Consider the following 19894-nt stretch of genomic DNA (forward strand, 5'->3'; position numbering starts at 1 on the left):
TCATTTAGCTCGAAGAGCTCAAAAAAAGCTGCCAGGTATTAACGGAATCAGCGGGAAGTCTCATGGATGGCCTTTAGGACAAACCGTTTTCCTAATTTTTTCTATAGTTTTTTTGAGATTGGTCTTAACCTACTGGTCTGAATCGGTCCAATTGGTATTCAAAATTCTAAGTTTGGTCAAGCCCTTTCGAATAGCACCAACCGCGATAGAATCGGACAAGCCGTTCAAAAGTTATGAGAGGTTTACATACGGCCTCACACACACACACACACACACACACACACACATACAGAGATCATCGCGGAAACATTCGGGGAGGCTTCCTAGGATCTCAAAACATCAACATCCGTTGAAAACTCGATTTTCGAAAAACACGGTAAAACCAATAATTTCCCAACTTTTGAAAATTTTCAATTTTCTTGGTGGGAAATTAAAAATAGTCGGTTTTTTTTGTTATATATATAAATTTTTTGTAGCTTTAAATTTTTATCAAAAATTGCGTTAAATTATAAAAAATATCTTTTAAAAATATCATTAAATATCTCTGAAATTATTGATTTCAGTGACTTGGTGCCTTGCATCTTTTTTGTAGGAAATTGAATTTTCTACAAGTTTGTCGTTGATTTTTTTTCCTGTTTCTTGTCACTCACGAGATAGATGCGAAAAAAGGCGAATTTTATGGAAAAAATCAAGTTAAGAGACCTGTACTACCTCGCCGGTTCGAGTTACGGCTTGGCCGCAATGGACACTTTTGTAGAGCATTACATTCCGAAAAATACTCTTTCATGTTCAAAACGATGCTGGAAAATGCCACTAATCTGCAGAAATTCACAGACAAAAAATCAGAGTTTCTGTGTTTTTTTAATGGAAAATCTTTACACGCCTCAATCTCAAATTTCAAATTAATTCCATGTTAAGGAGACGATAAGTGGCGTCAACAACTTTAAATGAAGTAAAGAAAGGACAAATAATGAATTAGATCATGCGTTAAAGATGACTAAGATTATGTCCAAAAAATAAAGAAAAGTTGAAATTAATTTATTATTTAATATTTCCACATCGTGCATTTATTCAGTAGAGTAAGCATACTATTATTTTCTAATAAGCTTCATGAAACGAAATCAATAAAAATGGCATGGTCAAGTACCAAACAGTTAATTTTTCTGAGAATAAAAGACAGTAGTTGCTACACTAAAAGTATGTTTATCACTGTAAACTTTTGACGTAAAAAATTAGGATTTCTTTTGTATGATTAATTGTATAATAATTTCATATAACAAAGAATGTGTAATTATAATAAAAAATCCTGACGATTATTATGAAAAATTCTTCCGAGTTTTTTATTATTTTATCCAAGGGAGAATTATTTAATACGCTCCTTCATCGAGTAGCGGATAAAAAAAAATAAAAAATGAACTACCCGAAGGTTTTAAGGTGAAAAAACAATTTAGTCCGCAGTAATTAATTAAATTCAATTTTTTCCAGCGTATTCGACATTTTTATTCTCTACTATATTTTCTCGTCGTCCAAAATTACTAAATTAATTCTATTGAAAGAAGTTTTAAAACCTTTTAATTTTATTTTATAAAAATGATAAATATATGAGATACGTATGGTCCAATAAAAAGAACTCATGCGAATAAAATTTGAAAGAAAAATTGCAGAAGCGAATTATATTATATTTTAAATTGAGTGAAAAAAAATTTAATAAAGCAGAAAAAAGGAATGAACTATAAACAATTGTATTATTGATTATTTCTGTTATTAATGTATGGTTTTACATAGAGTTTAGTATAAATATTCACGTTAGGAATTCACACGTTAAATCCTTTTTATTTGCCGGGCAACGACCTCTTGACAATCGATTAGCGAGCTCACTTAACTCAGTTTCACTCTGAAGGTCTGAAAAATTCGAGAATCTCTAATCGTTTTTTTACTTCCAATTCATTCTTTTGTTGTTTTATTATATTGTCTTATTTACTTTGTTGATTCAAAGCAAAATCAATTGATAAATTTATTCCATGCTTATTACGTTCTAAAAATTTTTATTTTTATTTTCAGATAGATTAAGTTTATACGCAACACTCTGAGTGAAGTAGACAAAACAAGGTATAAGATACATAAGAGTGTAGTATAACCAAGACATTGAGTGTTTGTAAATAAAACTAACAGAGCAAAGACTCTCGAGGGAACGTTACTAAATTGTTTGTGAAAATCCATGTGGTCCAAGTTAGCAACTAAGTCCGACAAGAAATGGTACTCTATAGACGGATGGACATAGAAGTAATGCAGAATACAACGAGTAAGTCGAAAAGGATACTGAACGTTGACAGTTGTCGCTTTGGGAGTAGTCGAGTAAGGTTGTCGAAACGTAAAGACTGTCAAGGGTGAATAAAAGAGCCTCGTGACGGAGGGCTTTCGAACAGCCCTGGCGCGGCTGCGACACTGCACCCCACAAGGGGGTTCTCTACCGAATACACCGAATCCACCTGCTACCCCTGAGCACAAAAGTCACGTACGTATTTTATATATTTTTTGTTATATTAAATAATCTATGTTTATAATTGAGAGAGAAAAACGATTTTATTTTCAGCCTATTTATATTTAAAAATAGGTTTTTATAAATTGAATTTATTATCATTGGAAAGGTCTTGTCCTGAATTTGAGCTTTTTGAAGATTTTTAAATCTAAACGTATATTATGCTTTTCAGCGATAGCTAATTTATTATGATAAGTTCTCGGAATGGTCTTAAATAGATTCAAATATGTTTTGTAAATGTAGTTATATCTTAATTAATAAAATAAGTTTGTAGAGTTCAACTTGGTACTATCGAAAAAGTCGTAACTGGAATTTGTGCCTTTTAACGGTTGGATATTTTTAACTTCCCACTATAAAAATCAATAATTTTCATGAAATCGGGACGTTATTGGTTTCATCCCAGTTTTTAAAAATCGAGGTAACATCATATCTCAACGTTTGGAGGTTCTAGGAGGTTTTTCTGACAAATAGTCTGTGTGTAGTCATGTGGGGTAACTGTGCGCAGCGGCCAAGTGTGCGCAACTCATTTATTTATAAATGGGAAGGGGGAAGTTTGTGATATGTGTAGGCAAATTAAAGGGTTTTTGGTGGAAAATTAGCTTATGCAAAAAAACCCATGTGTGGTGCCATCCGTTTACTTGAAAATGAAAATATAAAGAATCTGGTGCCGTTTCACACTGTACTGATGATAATAACTACAGGAAGTTAAACTTTTTTCTGTCAATAATGTGTTTGAGTTTTTTATTTAGCATAATATTTGAAGTTATATTTGAAGTTATGTTATAACTTTTAAACGGCTTTACTGATCAATTCCAAAAACTAATCAGCTCTTGACATTAAAAAACCACGTCGATCGCCGCCGGGCCGGTCAAAATTGGTTAATTCCTTCGTAAGTTGTCGTTGGCGAAAAAATTCGGAAAAAATAAATTTTTTCAAATTTCTCAAAAATTTTTGATCTGATCAATAAGTCTTCAAAAGTAAATCATGTTATTTAAGAAACTACGTCGAATGCTATCAACTCCATGAAAATTGGTTTATTCATCGGAAAGTAATTGCAGTTTGAAAATTTGAAGAATGGTGTTTTATTAGGTTGATTTCGTTAGAAATCTAACTATTGCATTAGTCCTAATGGTGGAATTTTCACATGATTTTGCTATCATATGTCATAATCAGTTAAGTACTTCCATAAATACCATTGGTTAAAAAATTTATATATCGACGGTCTAATTAGCAATTGGTCTAACTCCTTATTTTTTAGAGGGATATTTTTTAACATTTTGATGTAGTAGTAGTCCAATTGTAAATTATTTGAATAATTCTAACCAAAATATTATACCTCTATTATATATTAAATGGTATTTTATAGATCATTTAACTGATAATAAATTTTTAACTAATTGTATTTTCGTACAAATGTAAGATTCTCCAAAATGAAGTTAGACAATTTGCTAATTAGAACGTCAAAATGTATGTACAGTCACGCTCAAAAGTATTTTGACAAATATATTAAACAGTTTAATTAAAAATAAATATGAAACACAATAATCATTTATTTATTTATTTAACAGCTTTTGAATAATCTACAGAATAGTGTCAAATTGGTCCTTGTTCGTAACAAAAGAAAGTTTAATTTTTAAAATATCAGGAAAATGGTGACTCAAAAGTATTTTGATATTGTTGAAAAAAACTAATTTAACGCATGATTATAATTTACAGCAATAAATATATAAGTATTTAGGAGCATATCCCTTGGCCTTAATGACAGCCTTGCATCGCGCCGGCATTGAGTCTATTAATTGCACCGGCACACAAAAAAAAAAGTTGTCAGTACTTTTGACGGGACCCATATATCTTTATGTATATCGACCCGCTGAATCCGAATTTGAAGTCAGTTTGACCCGTACACCGTCAAATTTTCGAGAAAACTTTGAAAAACCGAAAAAAATGACGAAAATCGGCAGTTTAGGCGATTTAAAAATTTTTTTGACCTAAACTAAATATGATTTTTATGTATTTCAACCTGCTTAATACTTATATGAAGTTTATTTAGACAATAAGCCATTGAAAGTTCAAGTAAATTCCAAAAAACCCTGAAAAATTGCAAAAAAAGCAAAAAATAGCAAAAAAAAAAAAAGCAAAAAATTCCAGATATTGTGTTAAAAAAAAATTTTATAAAATTTGATCAATCATGATTCTCATGTATTTCGAACCGCCGAATATAAATCTCGAATTTATATGGCTCAGATATCTCTAAAAATCTAAATAAATAGCAAAAAACCACTGAAAATTAAAATAAATCAAGTCCGTTATGATAAAAATTAATTTTCAAATAAAAATAAAAAATTTTTAACATGTTATCCGATCTGTGGAATATAAATTTCAAATTTTTTGACCTTAATCCTCAAAAAATTTTAGTTAATTCTACTTTTTTCTCCTCCCTAAGCCAAAAGTTTGTACTTCTTTCCCTTGCTTGCGAGAAAAAGTGGCACTTTTTTTCCCTCGGGAAAATAAGTTGCGCATGCGCCCAAGTATCTGTCATAGCCAAAATTGTGTATGCACGATCGTGTTTTTAGCTGTTGTCAGTTGCTGTCATTTGTCACGAACGTAACATTCTCTTCAATAAAAAAAATAATAAACCGTAATAAATTTTTTTAATTATAAATTCAAATATTAGCTCTACCGAGAGTTCAGGTTTAAGTAATGACGATGCAGCGATGAATATCGAAAAAGAAGCTCGGTTAGTAGAAAACAAACTAATTGTTAAAAAATCAAGTGCAGTGTATAATTTTTGCTATCAAAATTTTGTCAAGTGGAAAGAGGATAGAAAAATTAAAGAAATAACAGAAAGCGTGTTGCTCGTCTATTTCAATTAACAAAAAGCTTGAAACCGTCGATGGTCAATGTTGAAAACCCAACTTGACCTCAAACATTCAATTAACATTGACACTTATCACAAATTTAAAACTTTGTTAAAAAATAATGGTAAAGGGTTTAAACCTAAGAAGTCTAACGTTTTATCGATGAATAAGATTAAAACATTTCTCAATGACGCTACTGACTAGATTTATCTGGCTATGAAGGTTAGTTAAAGCTAAATAATATAAATTATAGAATATAATACATATAAATTATTTACAATTTTATTTGTATACAACTATTTTGTTTTATAAATATTTTAATTTATTTATAAGTGACGTCGCGCAAGAACTTAATCGAACGCGAATTTATTGTATTTTGTAATTTTTTAAGGATTGTCTTTGGAATAGATAAAGGTAGTTTTAAATAAAAGAGGATGTCAGTTTAATACATAAAATTGCTTAGATGAAAGTACAAGTACAACTAACTTAAAAAGCTACATACAAATTCTAGTGAAGTTATGTTTAGATACATTTAAAGGGTAGGGGTTAAAAATGACCAATTACTACCTCTCAAGTCGCACGTGGGCGGTCAGAAGGACTGAGAAATATGTTAGTTTGCAAGTAGTCATTAACCTTGAGTTTTGAGTAGTCTGGACTCTCACGCTCGACAAATTCCTCAATTTTGGACAGACGGTCATAACGTAATAAAACAGCCTAAGCTGATAACAAAAAAATGGTAAGACCTTTCCTTATGAATGGTAAGCTTAAAACTTTATGAAGGGTTTGTAAACCTTTAAAATTACATCTACGCATACAAACAAACATCTGGACTAAGAAATAAGAAATAAATAAATAAATGTATGCTCAAGAATATTTTATTTAAATCTTTGCGATTTAACAACAACTAAATATTTACAAAAGTTATTTTATTATAGGTGATACTAATATTCGGTTTTTGTGGGGCATTAAGATCTGGCGAATACTGCTCAATCAAAACTCATGATGTAGAAGACACCGGATCTCGATTTATCGTTAACATCCGAGATACAAAAAATTATTACCCGCGTTCATTTGTTATTCAAGATGAATACAGTGATAAAGATCGTCAGTATGTTGCTTTACGACCCGAAAACACGGAATTAGACAGATTCTTCATACTCTACGATAAAGAAATATTTAAACGTCAACCAATAAGAAAAAATACTATAACTGAAGTACCTAAAAAAATTGCTGAATTTTTAAAATTACCGTATGCGTCGAGTTACGCAGGCCACTGTTTCAGACGTACCTCAGCGACGTTACTCGCAAATGCCGGTGCAAATCTCACTACCCTCAAACAGCACGGTGGGTGAAGGTCGACTACCGTTGCTGAGGGGTACATTGAAAATTCTCTGTGCAACAAAACAAAAATATTTAATCAGATTGTTAATTCTAGTGAAAATGTATTAACAGTACGGCAAAATAATTCCTTGAACACAACGACAAAAGATCAGAATTACTCAAGACCTTCGACTTCAACTTCGAATGTTTCACCTGTGGCTGAATCAACAGTTACTAGAAGCAACGCGAATAAAGAAAATTTACCAGCTATAATAGCAAATACTGTAAATCAAAACGAATCCACTGAATCATCATTTAATTTTCAAAATGAACCAGTAACTGAAAATTACATCATTTGGGACGAAGAATTCGACAATTTGGAGTTTAATTATCAATTTTTGCCTATTCCAGACGTCGATCCCAATTTAAAATCTACGAACCAAGAAAAATTACTAGTGAAAAGTAAAAGCTCGAATAATAATTCAACTGATACAAAATCATTAGGAGAAGTTAACATGAACAATCCGATAATAAAAATTAATAACTGTAAAATTATGAACGTTACTATTAATTACTCAAAATAATCAAAAATGTGATCGTAACTACTATTTTATTGGAGTTATTACTAGTTTGAAAATTTCAATTAATATTGTTATTTTGCTCCTAATTAATGTTACTATTATTGTGTCTCATTTTATATTTATTGCTATTATTACTACCGCAGTTATTACTATTATAATTATTATTATTATTTTAATTATTACTTGCAATATTATTTAATTATTACTGTTATAATTGAATGAGTTTAATAAATAAATTTAATTAATATCGAAATAAATTTCTTAAATTGTGTTAGAGCATCAAAAAAAAATTTTTTTTTTTGACTGGGGGGCTCCGCCTCGGACCCCGCCGGGGCTTCGCCCCTGGACCCTTATTTTGTCCTTTACCATATCATAAAAGTTCAAAATGATATACTTTTATATAGTTAACTTCATAGTTTACGCTGTATCATTGTTTTGCCTGGGTTAACCTCTTATTTGATTATAATAATTTCCTACATAATAAAATTTTGCGAACTTTTGGCTTGGTAGGTGAAAAAATAGTACGTTCTCCACGGGAAAAAGGCAGGACATTTTATCCCGCATGTTTGCCATTTCACACGCGGGATAAAATGTCCTACCTTTTTCCCTAGGGATACAATGTACTATTTTTGATATCGTTTTTATTACACTGGTGTGTTGGTGGATTCCTCTTGCAACACTACTGTTAGGCCAACAATCAGGGTTCACAAAATATCCCTGCTTTTTATGTTTGTGGGATAGTCGCGATCGAAAAAATGACTATGTTAAAAAAGAATGGCCAACGAGAACGAATTTGAATCCTGTTTCTCACAATGTTACCCGAGAACCTCTAATTGATCCTTCCAAGTACTTATTACCGTCACTTCACATCAAGCTTGGTCTTATGAAGCAGTTTGTCAAAGCTTTAGACAAAGATGGCAACTGTTTCGAATATTTGGGGGAAAACTTTCCAGCTATAAGTGATGCAAAATTGAAAGAAGAAATTTTCGATGGACCCCAAATTCGGACTTTATTTCAGGACGATAATTTCGAATATGAAATGAACGAGATTGAGAGAGCAGCATAGGCAAGCTTCAAAGAAGTATCACAAAACTTTTTAGGAAATACGAAAAGTGAGAATAACGTGAATTTAGTTGAAGAGTTGTTGTACAACTACGATACTTTGGGTTGCTTGATGAATTCAAAATTGCAGTATTTAGATTCTCACCTTTCACACTTTCCTGAAAATCTTGGCGATTCAGTGAAGAGCAAGGCGAAAGATTCCATCAAGACATTAGTGTAATGGAAAATCGTTATCAAGGAAAGTGGGATATCAATATGATGGCAGATCATTGTTGGGCACTGAAGAGAGATCTACCTGAGAAAATACGAAAGCGAAAGAGAAACCTTTTACGTATGTCATTTGAAGATAAAAGGGTTAGATATAAGCGGAGAACGGATTAAAATTAAAAAATAAACGGTTTTGAAAAGAAAATCTAAAATTTATACTCCACAGATCGGATAACATGTTAAAGATTTTTTATTTTCATTTAAAAATTGATTTTTATCATATTATACTTGATTTATTTTAATTATCAGTGGTTTTTTGCCATTTATTTAGATTTTTAGAGATGTCTGAGCCATATAAATTCGAGATTTATACTCGGCGGATCGAAGTTCATGAGAATTATGATTGATCTAATTTTATAAAATTTTTTTTAACACAATATCTGGAATTTTTTGCTTTTTTTTTGCTATTTTTTGCTTTTTTTGCAATTTTTTAGGGTATTTTGGAATTAACTTAAACTTCTAATGGCTTATGGTCTAAATAAACTTCAGATAAGTATGAAGCGGTTGGAAATACATAAAAATCATGCTTAGTTTAGGTCAAAAAAATTTTTTAAATTATTTTAAATCGCCGAAACTGCCAATTTTCGTCATTTTTTTAGGTTTTTCGAAAATTTGGCGGTGAACGGGTCAAACTAACCTCAAATTCGGATTCAGCGGATCGAAATATATAAAAATTAGGGTAATCCAAAAAAAAAAAAAATTTTTTTTTTTCCAAACAGGCTCAAAAGTTCCTTTTGGGTGTAAAAAAATTTCTGTAAGAAGATGAGCCCTTAATATTGATATTAAGATTGTCCTCATCGCATTTTTTTTAATTCCCATAAGAATAACATAGGAAAAATTTTTTTGGCTTCTTCTGATTTTTGTACCGTTCAAACGACTGATTGACTTATAATTCGCTGTTCTTATCTTTGTAGAGACTTGAACGCTCATAAGGGTCTGACGAAATTTTTTGATTTGTCCACGCGTTCAAAAGTTATTCAAGATCTAAGTTCAATTTTTCAAAAATTTGATCGAATTTTATAAATTACACCGAAATTGTTGGTTCCAGTGTCAAAATAAGGATTAAATTTTTTGTCAAACATAAATTGGACTTCCGATAAATGTTGACCAATGATTATTTTTTATTCAATCAAATGAATGTAATGCTTTTATGGAATTTTTTCGCAATAAACCAAAAAAATAAACAATTTTATTCTATTATTATGTTCACTTTCACTTTATTATTAATATTGCTCAAAAAATTACTTATTTATTTATATTCAATCTTTATTATTGGAGTGATTTTTTATTATAATTTGGAAAACGTTGTCGATAGCTACGAACAACCTGTAATAAATACAGCAACTGTTCATCATTTTTAGTTAGGCAACAGTTATATTTTTTAATTAGTGCAATACCCTGTTCAGCAAGGTCATTCGTTACTTTTAAAGTTTAGAAAAATTCAAGACAAATTTCAAAGCTTCCTTTTTGTGTCTCAATTGGTGTGGCTTCCTTATCGCTATCATGTATTGGAAATTATGTTACGAGGAGTTCTTGAAGTTTTTTGGAACACTACATCTGGTCCTAACGTGCCGATTTCTCTTCGTTTCAAAAAAGGATGGGATAACATTGATCAAATTAAATATAAAACTGGAATAGAGAATAAGACTATGGTAACCGCTTTAAATAAAGATAAGATGGAAATTATTAATTTCATTAATGATTGCTTACAGTTAAAAATTGTTTATTATATTTCCTTGATAAAATCAAAACTAATCTTTTCAACTTATGTTTATTAATTTAGTTTTTTGGATGTCGGATCCTCGAGATGATTACCGAGAGCTTTTGTTATTAACTTTAGTTTTTCATAACAGTTGTCCGACTCATACGTATACTTTCAAGCGTCCTGGTGTTAAATTAAAAATCGTTATTAGATAACGATTTGAGCGACGTTGTTTCAAAAAACTCATTGGAGCTATTTGAAAAATTTGATTTACCCTCTGATTTCATAGAAGAAGATATTTCTACATGGCCCAATGATGACAGCTTCAAAATTTGTCAACGAACGACGTTGCTGAACGGGGTATTGCACTAATTGAATAATATAACTGATGCCTAATTAAAAATGCAGAACAGTTGAAGTATTTATTACATGTTGTTTGTGGCCATCGACTACGTTTTACGAATTGTAATAACAAATCACTTCAACGGTAAATATTAAATATAAATAAATGAGTAATTTTTTGAGCAAAACTTATTAATAGAATGAAAGTGAACATAAAAATTAGAAAAACAGGAGACCCTGAGGCCATCCGTGCAACTTCCCGCTCATTTCATAACTAGGTGCTTAAAATTGCACTAATGATGCTTTTGAGCTCTCCGAGCTCAAAAATACTATTTATGTGCTATTTTGAGCTCTCTGAGCTTGAAGAGATAACTTTTCATGCTTTTGAGCTCTTCGAGCTCAAAGGTCTAATAGAAGTTTGATAAAACACAATGTTTCAAATTTTTAAACCGTAATAACTTTTGAATGAATAAACCGATTTTTACACAGTTGGCGGCGATCGACGTAGTTTTTTTATGTTAAAAGCTGATTAGTTTTTGGAATTGATCAGTAAAGCCGTTTAAAAGTCATTCCAAAAAATATCGGAGTTATGTTGAAAAAGCTCTAGTTTCCAAATATTTCGTCGAGGATATCTCTCGAAAGAATAAAACGATTTTTACGTTCTAGGCGGCGATCAATGCAGTTTTTTAAGTTCTAAAAATTATTCTATTACATCATAAACGATCCGATAAGAAATGTTGAAGTTATGTGAAAAAAACACTTTTTTCGGTTTTCTTTCGTTCACGATATCTCTCGAACGAATCAACCGATTTTGACCGGATCAGCGGTAATCGACGTGGTTTTTCAAGGTCAAGGGCGAATTAGTTTTAGGAGTTGATTGATCGAGCCGTTTAAAAGTTATTCCAAAAAAAAAAACCACTTTCAAAATTGATTTTTTTTTCATTTTTTTTGAGATTTTTCAAAATTTCTCAAAATCTATCGGTCCGAATCGGTTCAAATTCTCAGGAAATTTAAGTTTGAGAGGACTCTTTAGAACGCCATTTGGTTGGTTCCGATCGGTTAAGTCGTTCAAAAGTTATAGGCGATTCACATACTTACACACACACACACACACACACACACACACACATACATACTCGGGGCAGAAGAGATACTGCTACCGGGCGCGTCTCCCCGAGCGGATGGGAGAACGCTCGCTGTCCTTGGATGACACTGAGTCTCTTAGTTGACAAGGAACAGAGGGTAGTAGCTAAATAAAATACGCTCCCGTGGACAAAACTCCCCTTAATGAGTTGGTCACACTAACTGACCTAGCAAGAAGAAGATCGTTCTCTGTTGTAACCCACTGGGAGTGTCCGGAACCTGTGTCATAGTTTCCGACGACACAGGCCACGGCTGATGTAAGCTTGCTCTGCCGAGGTGTATGTTACAGCAGTAGATCAGGAGCCAGCCACTTCGAGCTGGATATAACCCCTTAAGTGTAGCGAGCGCCTTCCGCACAATATCTATGAAAGCAGTGTGTGTCATTTCCGGAACTTTGCCTCTCAGAGACTCAGCTGAGGAAAGACGGATCCTTTACCAACGCAAGAAATCAACCACACTGAGCGCTGAGGAGCTTAGAACAGAAGAACGGCAGAAGAGCATAAGTCGATGGCAACTACAGTAGGATGCCACAGTGAAGGGTAGGTGGACGCATCGTCTCATATCAAGGATCAACGTTTGGCTAAACCGGAGTCACGGTGAGGTCAACTCTTATCTTACGCAGATGTTATCAGGACACGGCTGTTTCCGGGCGTATCTCCACCGCTTTAAGCATGATAATTCCCCAGAGTGCCCGTCCTGCCCAGAAGTCAATGAAGATGCATGTCTTCTGTGAGTGCCCACGTTTTTATCCACAGCGAGATGAGCTGGAGAATATCCTGAAGAGGAAAATCCAACCAGAGACAATAGTAGAAGCAATGCTGTCATCAGAGGCTGCCTGGAACGCCACAAACACGTTTGTCACGGGAGTCCTCTCACAAGGAAACTCTCTCCGGTGTCCCCCTCCGATTTTCATGAAACTGAGATATGTTATTCTCCGTCGAAATCTAAGAGACACGTATTTTTTTTTATCTGCGGAAAAACATTTCTAGGGGGTGAAACTACCTCTCAAAGTTTAGCCTCCAAAGGGGTGTTTTTCAAGTTTCGCATACTTGCAGTTTAAATAATCGAATGGGACCAATTGCATAATTTTCAAGGTGGAAAATCATGAAAAATGCTTTTGGTTTTATAATAAAACAATGGATAGAACAAAAGTTATGAGGGTTGAAAATCACAAAACTTTTATAAAAAAAAAACTATTCGATGGATTTCAATGAAACCAACGGCAATCGGAAGAGGAAAAAAAAAGTAGAGAATACGTCTTTCGGGGTTTTTCCGAAAAAATAAGTTTAGGGGGTGAACATCCCTTAAGCATATCTACATTGACCACCAAGAAAATATCGTTTTTTATATTAATTTCGATATGAATTCATCAATAATAATTTGTTCGTACATTTCTAGCATTTAGAAAATAATAATAATATTATATCTTAATATTTTACTTACTTGTTTACTTCTCATCCCAAACTTTATTTTGTGTATCGGGACATCAAATATTATAAATGTCATGTAATGTGAATCTGTTTTGGAAAAAAAAGAAAAAAGAAAAAATGCTTACAATATATGCTTTACTATAATCAAATTAAATTTAAAAATAATTTACAAATGATTTTTTACAAAAATATTTAATATTTCTGATGTTTATGAAATTTAATACTTAAATTCATCATTTTGTCATATGCAGATCTATTCAATATATGTTTTGCAATCGTGATGTTCATGAAAAAAATGTTGAAAACACAACGACTTTTTGCACCATGAACAGCGGATAATTGCTATATTTTGACAACCAGGAACCTCACAATGAGAATAGCATGATCCGTGGAATGCAAAATCCACAGGATTTTCGAACTCATCTGGTTTTACTTCTGTGTAGCCACTTTTGTACCACGAGTACTTGAATAAATTTATGTACCGAGGAGATGACAATTGGATATGTGTAAGTGATTGTAATTTTATAATGTTATTTCGTAAATGCAAGTTTATGTCCAAATTCATCAAAACTGTACGATCCGAAAAATATCGAACAAAATTTTTCCATACTCGGAATCCAAAAACATCAAGCGGTTGAATTTTCCCAGTTGTACCTTTTGGTAAGATCATTACTTCAGTATCTTCATTTGTTGGTTTAACGCTTTGTACAACTTGAGGACAATGCACAGTCCATGAGTCAATTAGTAATAAAGATTTTGGGCCCACATTTGGAAAAAACACCCTCTCCAACCAAATTTTGAAATGATCTGAAAATTAAAAAATATGAACTATTTGTATCAACAATAACTTATGCGCAAACCAGAAAAAAAAATAAAGAATAATTCGTACCTGATGTAAGTTTTCCTGATTTTGATGCTTCTATGTATACATTATGAGGTCTAAAAAGTGTTGTTTCAACTATTGGTCCAAATTTACCACTTGGTTCTTTTAGAACCAAAAAAAGTGGGGATAAAAGCTTTCCATCAGCGGATACAGTTGGTTGAACTGTGTAACTATGAGTAGTAGAAGTAACAGATTGTACAAGACATTCTACTTGCTTCTCTCCTTCAACAGCTAAAGTTCGACCGGAATGCATTTCCAACTGAAAACCACTTTGATCTGAATTATATACGTTTGCTAATTCATAAATTTTAATTTTTTGTTTTACATTATTGACGAATTCCTCAGCTTGCTGTTTTAATGATTTACTATCTTCAATGGTTTTGGACGTGATAAACTTATTTATTTTTCTTGATACGATGCGATGTGCTCTTTTGAATGACGCGATCCACTTTGTTGATGCTTTAAAACGGAAATCTTCCGCACTAATTTCTTTTTGAGCTTGTAAGGCCCATCTTTTTATGTCACAATCATGTACGATTAAACCTGCATCTATAGCTGCTTTGAAATTTTGTAATGTATATTCACAAATTCTTGCTAATTTTTCCTTATAAGTCCCTCCCTGATTTAAAGTATGAGCCCATCTTCGTAACTGTCGCACAGATTGTACCTTTCTAAATTTTTGTCTAACACTGTCTAAACTTAAATTTTTTTTTTTTGCCACTACGCCAGTACTCGACGGCTTTCAATTTATATTCATAAGATAAATCTTCAACATCCTTAGTGCATTCGTCGATAGGTGTTTCTTGATCAACTAGTGCATTTGCCCACTCTTTATCTTCCACGATTTCCATCGTCCAATCTTTATACGGTTCTTGGAAATGCAAAGAACTTTCTTCGACCATTTCGACTCCGGAGTATTCGTTCATAGCATTGAGTAAAATATTTTCAAAACTTTCTTTGATTTGTATTTCTTCGTCATTTACTGGCGATTCTGGAATGTTCATGACTTGAAATGTTGTTAAGAGTAGTCTTATAACATTTATAGGATTGACTTCCATTTTGCTCTATGTACTAAAATAAAGATTTTCGTACAATTTTAAATTATTCACTTATTAAAAAAACACGATTATAATATTGAATTATAAAAGATGAAGTACATCGCAGTAACTAAACTAATCTCGAAATGATACATTTATTTATACTATGTTGTTTTTCACATTACTGACTCATATATACTAAAAATATAATTATCTCTTTTTTTGTATGAGATAACGATGAATGATTATTATGATTATAATAAATCATTATAAGCATTTTCTTTTTTTTTTTTCCAAAGCAGATTCACATTAAATGACATTTGTAATATTTGATGTCCCGATACACAAAATAAAGTTTGGGATGCGAAGTAAACAAATAAGTAAAATATTAAGATATAATATTATTATTATTTTCTAAATGCTAGAAATGTACGAAAAAATTATTATTGATGAATTCATATCAAAATTAATATAAAAAACGATATTTTCTTGGTGGTCACTGTAGATATGCTTAAGGGATGTTCACCCCCTAAACTTAATTTTTCGGAAAAACCCCGAAAGACGTATTCTCTACTTTTTTTTCCTCTTCCGCTTGCCGTTGGTTTCGTTGAAATCCATCGAATAGTTTTTTTTTTATAAAAGTTTTGTGATTTTCAACCCTCATAACTTTTGTTCTATCCATTGTTTTATTATAAAACCAAAAGCATTTTTCATGATTTTCCACCCTGAAAATTATGCAATTGGTCCCATTCGATTATTTAAACTGCAAGTATGCGAAACTTGAAAAACACCCCTTTGGAGGCTAACTTTTGAGGGGTAGTTTTACCCCCTAGAAATGTTTTTCCGCAGATAAAAAAAAATACGTGTCTCTTAGATTTCGACGGAGAATAACATATCTCAGTTTCATCAAAATCGGAGGGGGACACCGGAGAGAGTTTCCTTGTCAGACCTGCGGTCCATAGAAAAAAGAAGAGCGAATGACGCCCATTAGAAGGAGGAAAGAATAACACCGTAGCCACCAGAAGAAAGAGCAGTAGCTAGATCCTCCCCTCACAAAGTAATGCCTGACGGCGGTTTCCATGAGGGATTAGGGGAATGAGGAAAAGGGGTTTATGGTTAAGTGGGTAGGGGCGCTAGCGTCGAGTTTTAGTATGACACTGCGTCGGTTCGCCACATATCCAGGCCAAACAGCTATGCCTAGAATCCGTGAAAAGGATTCCCCCCCCCTTAAAAAAAAAAAAAAAAAAAAAACACACATACATACATACATACATACATACAGACATAGTGACAACCTTGCAGGGATAGTCAGGGAAGCTTCCTGTGAACTTCAAACGTCGAGATCTGATGAAAACTCGATTTCCGCAAAAGAGGGTGAAAACAATAGCTTCCCGATTTTTAAAAATCTTCGATTTTCTCAGCGGAAAGTTAATAATAGGATAAAATTGTTAATTTTTTGGTTTATTACGAAAAAATTTCTGAAAAGCATCATATTTAGTAGATTGAATGAAAAAAATTCATTTGTCAACATTTACCAGAAGTCAAATCACACTGAAACCAACAATTTTGGTGTAATTTATAAAATTCGATCGAATTTTTGAAAAATTGAACTTAGATCTTGAATAACTTTTGAACGCGTGGACAAATTAAAAAATTTTATCAGATCTTTTTTGTAGATCGTTCAAGTCTCTAAAAAGATAAGAACAGCGAATTATAAGTCAATCAGTCGTTTAAACGGTACAAAAATCAGAAGAAGCCAAAAAAATTTTTCCCATGTTATTCTTATGGGAATTAAAAAAATGCGATGAGGACAATCTTAATATTATTATTAAGGGCTCATCTTTCTACAGAAATTTTTTTACACCTAAATGAAACTTTTGAGCCTGTTTGGAAAAAAAAAATATATTTTTTTTTTCATCGATTACCCTAATAAAGATATATAGGTCCCGATAAAAGTACTGACAACTTTTTTTTTGTCTGCCGGTGTTGTTGTAATCGATTTATTAGAATTTGATCCCACTAATTTTTTAGAGCTTCAAACAAAGCGTTTTTATTTAAATAATTTTAAGTTTTTACTCTACATTTTAATTCTTTCTAGAGATTTTCTATAGGATTCAAGTCGGGACTTTGACTTGGCCACTTAATAACTTTTACTTTTTCACGATTCAATAAGTAGATTGTCTATATTATACTGAATCAAAATAACTTTTTTTGAACTTCCCGCTAAGCGAATCAATGATTTTCGGAATATCAGGAAGTTATTGGTTTTACCCTGTTTTGCAAAAATCGAGGTTTCAACAGGTCTCGACGTTTTGAAGCTCTAAGAAGCTTTCCTGACTATTTTTACGATGATGTCCGTACGTCTGTATGTATGTGTGTGTGTGTGTGTTTTTTTTTCAGGGGGGGGAATCCTTTTTACGGATTCTAGGCATAGCTGTTTGGCCTGGATATGTGGCGACTCGACACAGTGTCATACTAAAACTCGACGTTAGCGCCCCTACCCACTAAACCCTTAACTCCTTTTCCTTTCTCCCTTAATCACTCATGGAAACCGCCGTCAGGCATTACTTCGTGAGGGGAGGATCTAGCTACTGCTCTTTCTTCTGGTGGCTAAGGTGTTATTCTTTCCTCCTTCTAATTGGCGTCTTTAGATGTTCCTCTTCAGGATATTCTCCAGCTCATCTCGCTGTGGATAAAAACGTGGTCACTCAAAGAAGACGTGCTCTGCATCTTCATTGACTTCTGGGCAGGACGGGCATTCTGGGGAATTATCATGCTTAAAGCGGTGGAGATACGCCCGGAAACAGCCGTGTCCTGATAACATCTGCGTAAGATAATAGTTGACCTCACCGTGACTCCGGTTTAGCCAAACGTTGATCCTTGATATGAGACGATGCGTCCACCTACCCTTTACTGTGGCATCCCACTGTAGTTGCCATCGACTTATGCTCTTCTGCCGTTCTTCTGTTCTAAGCTCCTCAGCGCTCAGTGTGGTTGACTTCTTGCGTTGGTAAAGGATCCGTCTTTCCTCAGCTAAGACTCTGAGAGGCAAAGTTCCGGAAATGACACACACTGCTTCCATAGATATTGTGCGGAAGGCGCTCGCTACTCTTAAGGCACTCAGACGGTAGACTGGTCCGGCTGTGTGTGTGTGTGTGTGTGTGTTTTTTTTTTTTTTATAGAGGAGGTAAAATACATTTACGTATGCCAGGACTAGGTGTTTGCCTGGGTATGTCGGACTCAGAAGTCAATATTATTTTGCAACAATACTGACTAAACATCCTCCTCTCTCCTTTCCCCATAGATGTTACAGGGAAGATTGGATCGGGACCGCGTTGGCATTACTTCAATCCAGTCCATGTTGTGTCTCACGACACCTACTTTTTGTTACTACTGGTTTTTAATCCCTTTCTACGATTTCTTCTTTTAAAAAGCGCTGCGCATAGGCTGCGACAGCTGACCAGTTTTCTTCTTTTTTGATCATGCAGGTTACCAAGCTCTCAGGGGAGAGCGTGGTGCCTATTGTTTCTTCGGTGCTGCTTCTGTCGTCCTTCCACCGATCACACTCGAAAAACGTGTGCTCGGCGTTGTCAATTTTGTCTGGGCAGTATTTGCACGTTGGTGTGCTGTGCAAACCCATCTTGAAAAGATAGTTATTGAACTGCCCATGTCCTGTCAATAGCTGGGTCAGGTTCCCGTGCCGAGAGAGCCAGATGTTGATGTTTGGGATCGGGCGCGCTGTCCATCTGCCCGTCTCTCCTGATGTCCATCGGTCCTGCCACTCTTGCTGCGTTTCAACCTTTATCCTTGTTTTTGCATCCTTCATGTTTTCTCCACTGCTTTTAGCGTCGGAAACCGCTTCGGAAACCGTGCGGTAGGCACATGCAACCCTGAGGGCACCTCGCCGATGTACTGCCGCCATCTTTCGCCAGTAGGTCTTTTGCTTAAATATGTTTGCCCATATCTCCGCTCCATAAAGCGGTACTGAATGGACTGCTTCCAAAAGGACTCTTTTCTTTTTGGTTCTTGGTCCCATGGTGTTGGTCATAATTCGCGCTAGGCTAGATACCGTCTTGCTGGCTTTCTTGCATGCACCGTCGAGGTGTTCGCGGAAAGACAGCTTCTCGTCTATCATCACCCCTTGATAGCGCAGAGCCCTCGTTGACGTCAGTGTTGTTCCTCCTATTTCCACAGCGAATGGTTTTAGGAACCATTTCTGGCGTGTCAAAACGACCATCTCGGTTTTCTGTTTGGCGAGTTTTAGGTAATGTTTATCGAGCCAAGTCTCGACGGCGTCAATGGTTTCCCGAACTAGCAGTTCGGCCTCTTCGACGCTGTCTACCACTATACTGGCCGCAACGTCGTCTACAAAGCTTGTAGGCTCTACTTGCTCTGGCAACGGGATTTCAAGAAGCTCGTCGTAGTCTGCGCTTCATAGATCAGGCCCCATTATTGAGCCTTGCGGCACGCCAGCGTATTCTTGTGGGCCTCCAGTAGTTTCCGCTATTAGCTTTTTATCGTCAAGGTAGTTGTCGACTAGCGCCAGATTCTCTGGCTCCGCATCAAACTTGTGCTCCAGAACGTCTAACATGTCTCCCCAATTTGCGCTGTTAAAAGCGTTTTTGACATCTAGCGTGAAGAGAAGACATATTTAACGAGCTTTGAGGCTACCAGACCATGCTTGTGTTGCTGTCTTTATGACTTTCTCGATCGCTCCGACTATCGAACGA

General features: G+C 34.1%; 3 protein-coding genes and 1 pseudogene across 6 annotated transcripts in view; 2 read left to right on the top strand and 2 right to left on the bottom strand.

The window, feature by feature from the left end:
- Window positions 1-7306, top strand: part of LOC123268002 — an 8394-nt pseudogene extending 1088 nt beyond the window's left edge.
- LOC123266732 overlaps window positions 2053-19894 on the top strand; it is a 751444-nt gene continuing 733602 nt past the window's right edge. For all 4 annotated transcript variants that reach the window (XM_044731127.1, XM_044731129.1, XM_044731128.1 and 1 more), the window contains exon 1: window positions 2053-2515. The gene's annotated coding sequence lies outside the window, so the exon portion shown is untranslated. The remainder of the gene's footprint in view (window positions 2516-19894) is intronic.
- Window positions 13413-14604, bottom strand: LOC123266738. The gene is made up of 2 exons (XM_044731137.1): window positions 14134-14604; window positions 13413-14051 (listed from the first exon to the last, which is right to left on the bottom strand). The coding sequence occupies exons 1-2, from the start codon at window positions 14378-14380 to the stop codon at window positions 13498-13500; spliced, it is 801 nt and encodes a 266-aa protein (XP_044587072.1). The 5' UTR covers window positions 14381-14604; the 3' UTR covers window positions 13413-13497.
- On the bottom strand, window positions 16689-19401 carry LOC123268003. The gene is made up of 2 exons (XM_044732887.1): window positions 18964-19401; window positions 16689-16715 (listed from the first exon to the last, which is right to left on the bottom strand). The coding sequence occupies exons 1-2, from the start codon at window positions 19399-19401 to the stop codon at window positions 16689-16691; spliced, it is 465 nt and encodes a 154-aa protein (XP_044588822.1).

This window comes from Cotesia glomerata, linkage group LG6, assembly GCF_020080835.1.
Source record: "Cotesia glomerata isolate CgM1 linkage group LG6, MPM_Cglom_v2.3, whole genome shotgun sequence".
Lineage (NCBI taxonomy): Eukaryota > Metazoa > Arthropoda > Insecta > Hymenoptera > Braconidae > Cotesia > Cotesia glomerata.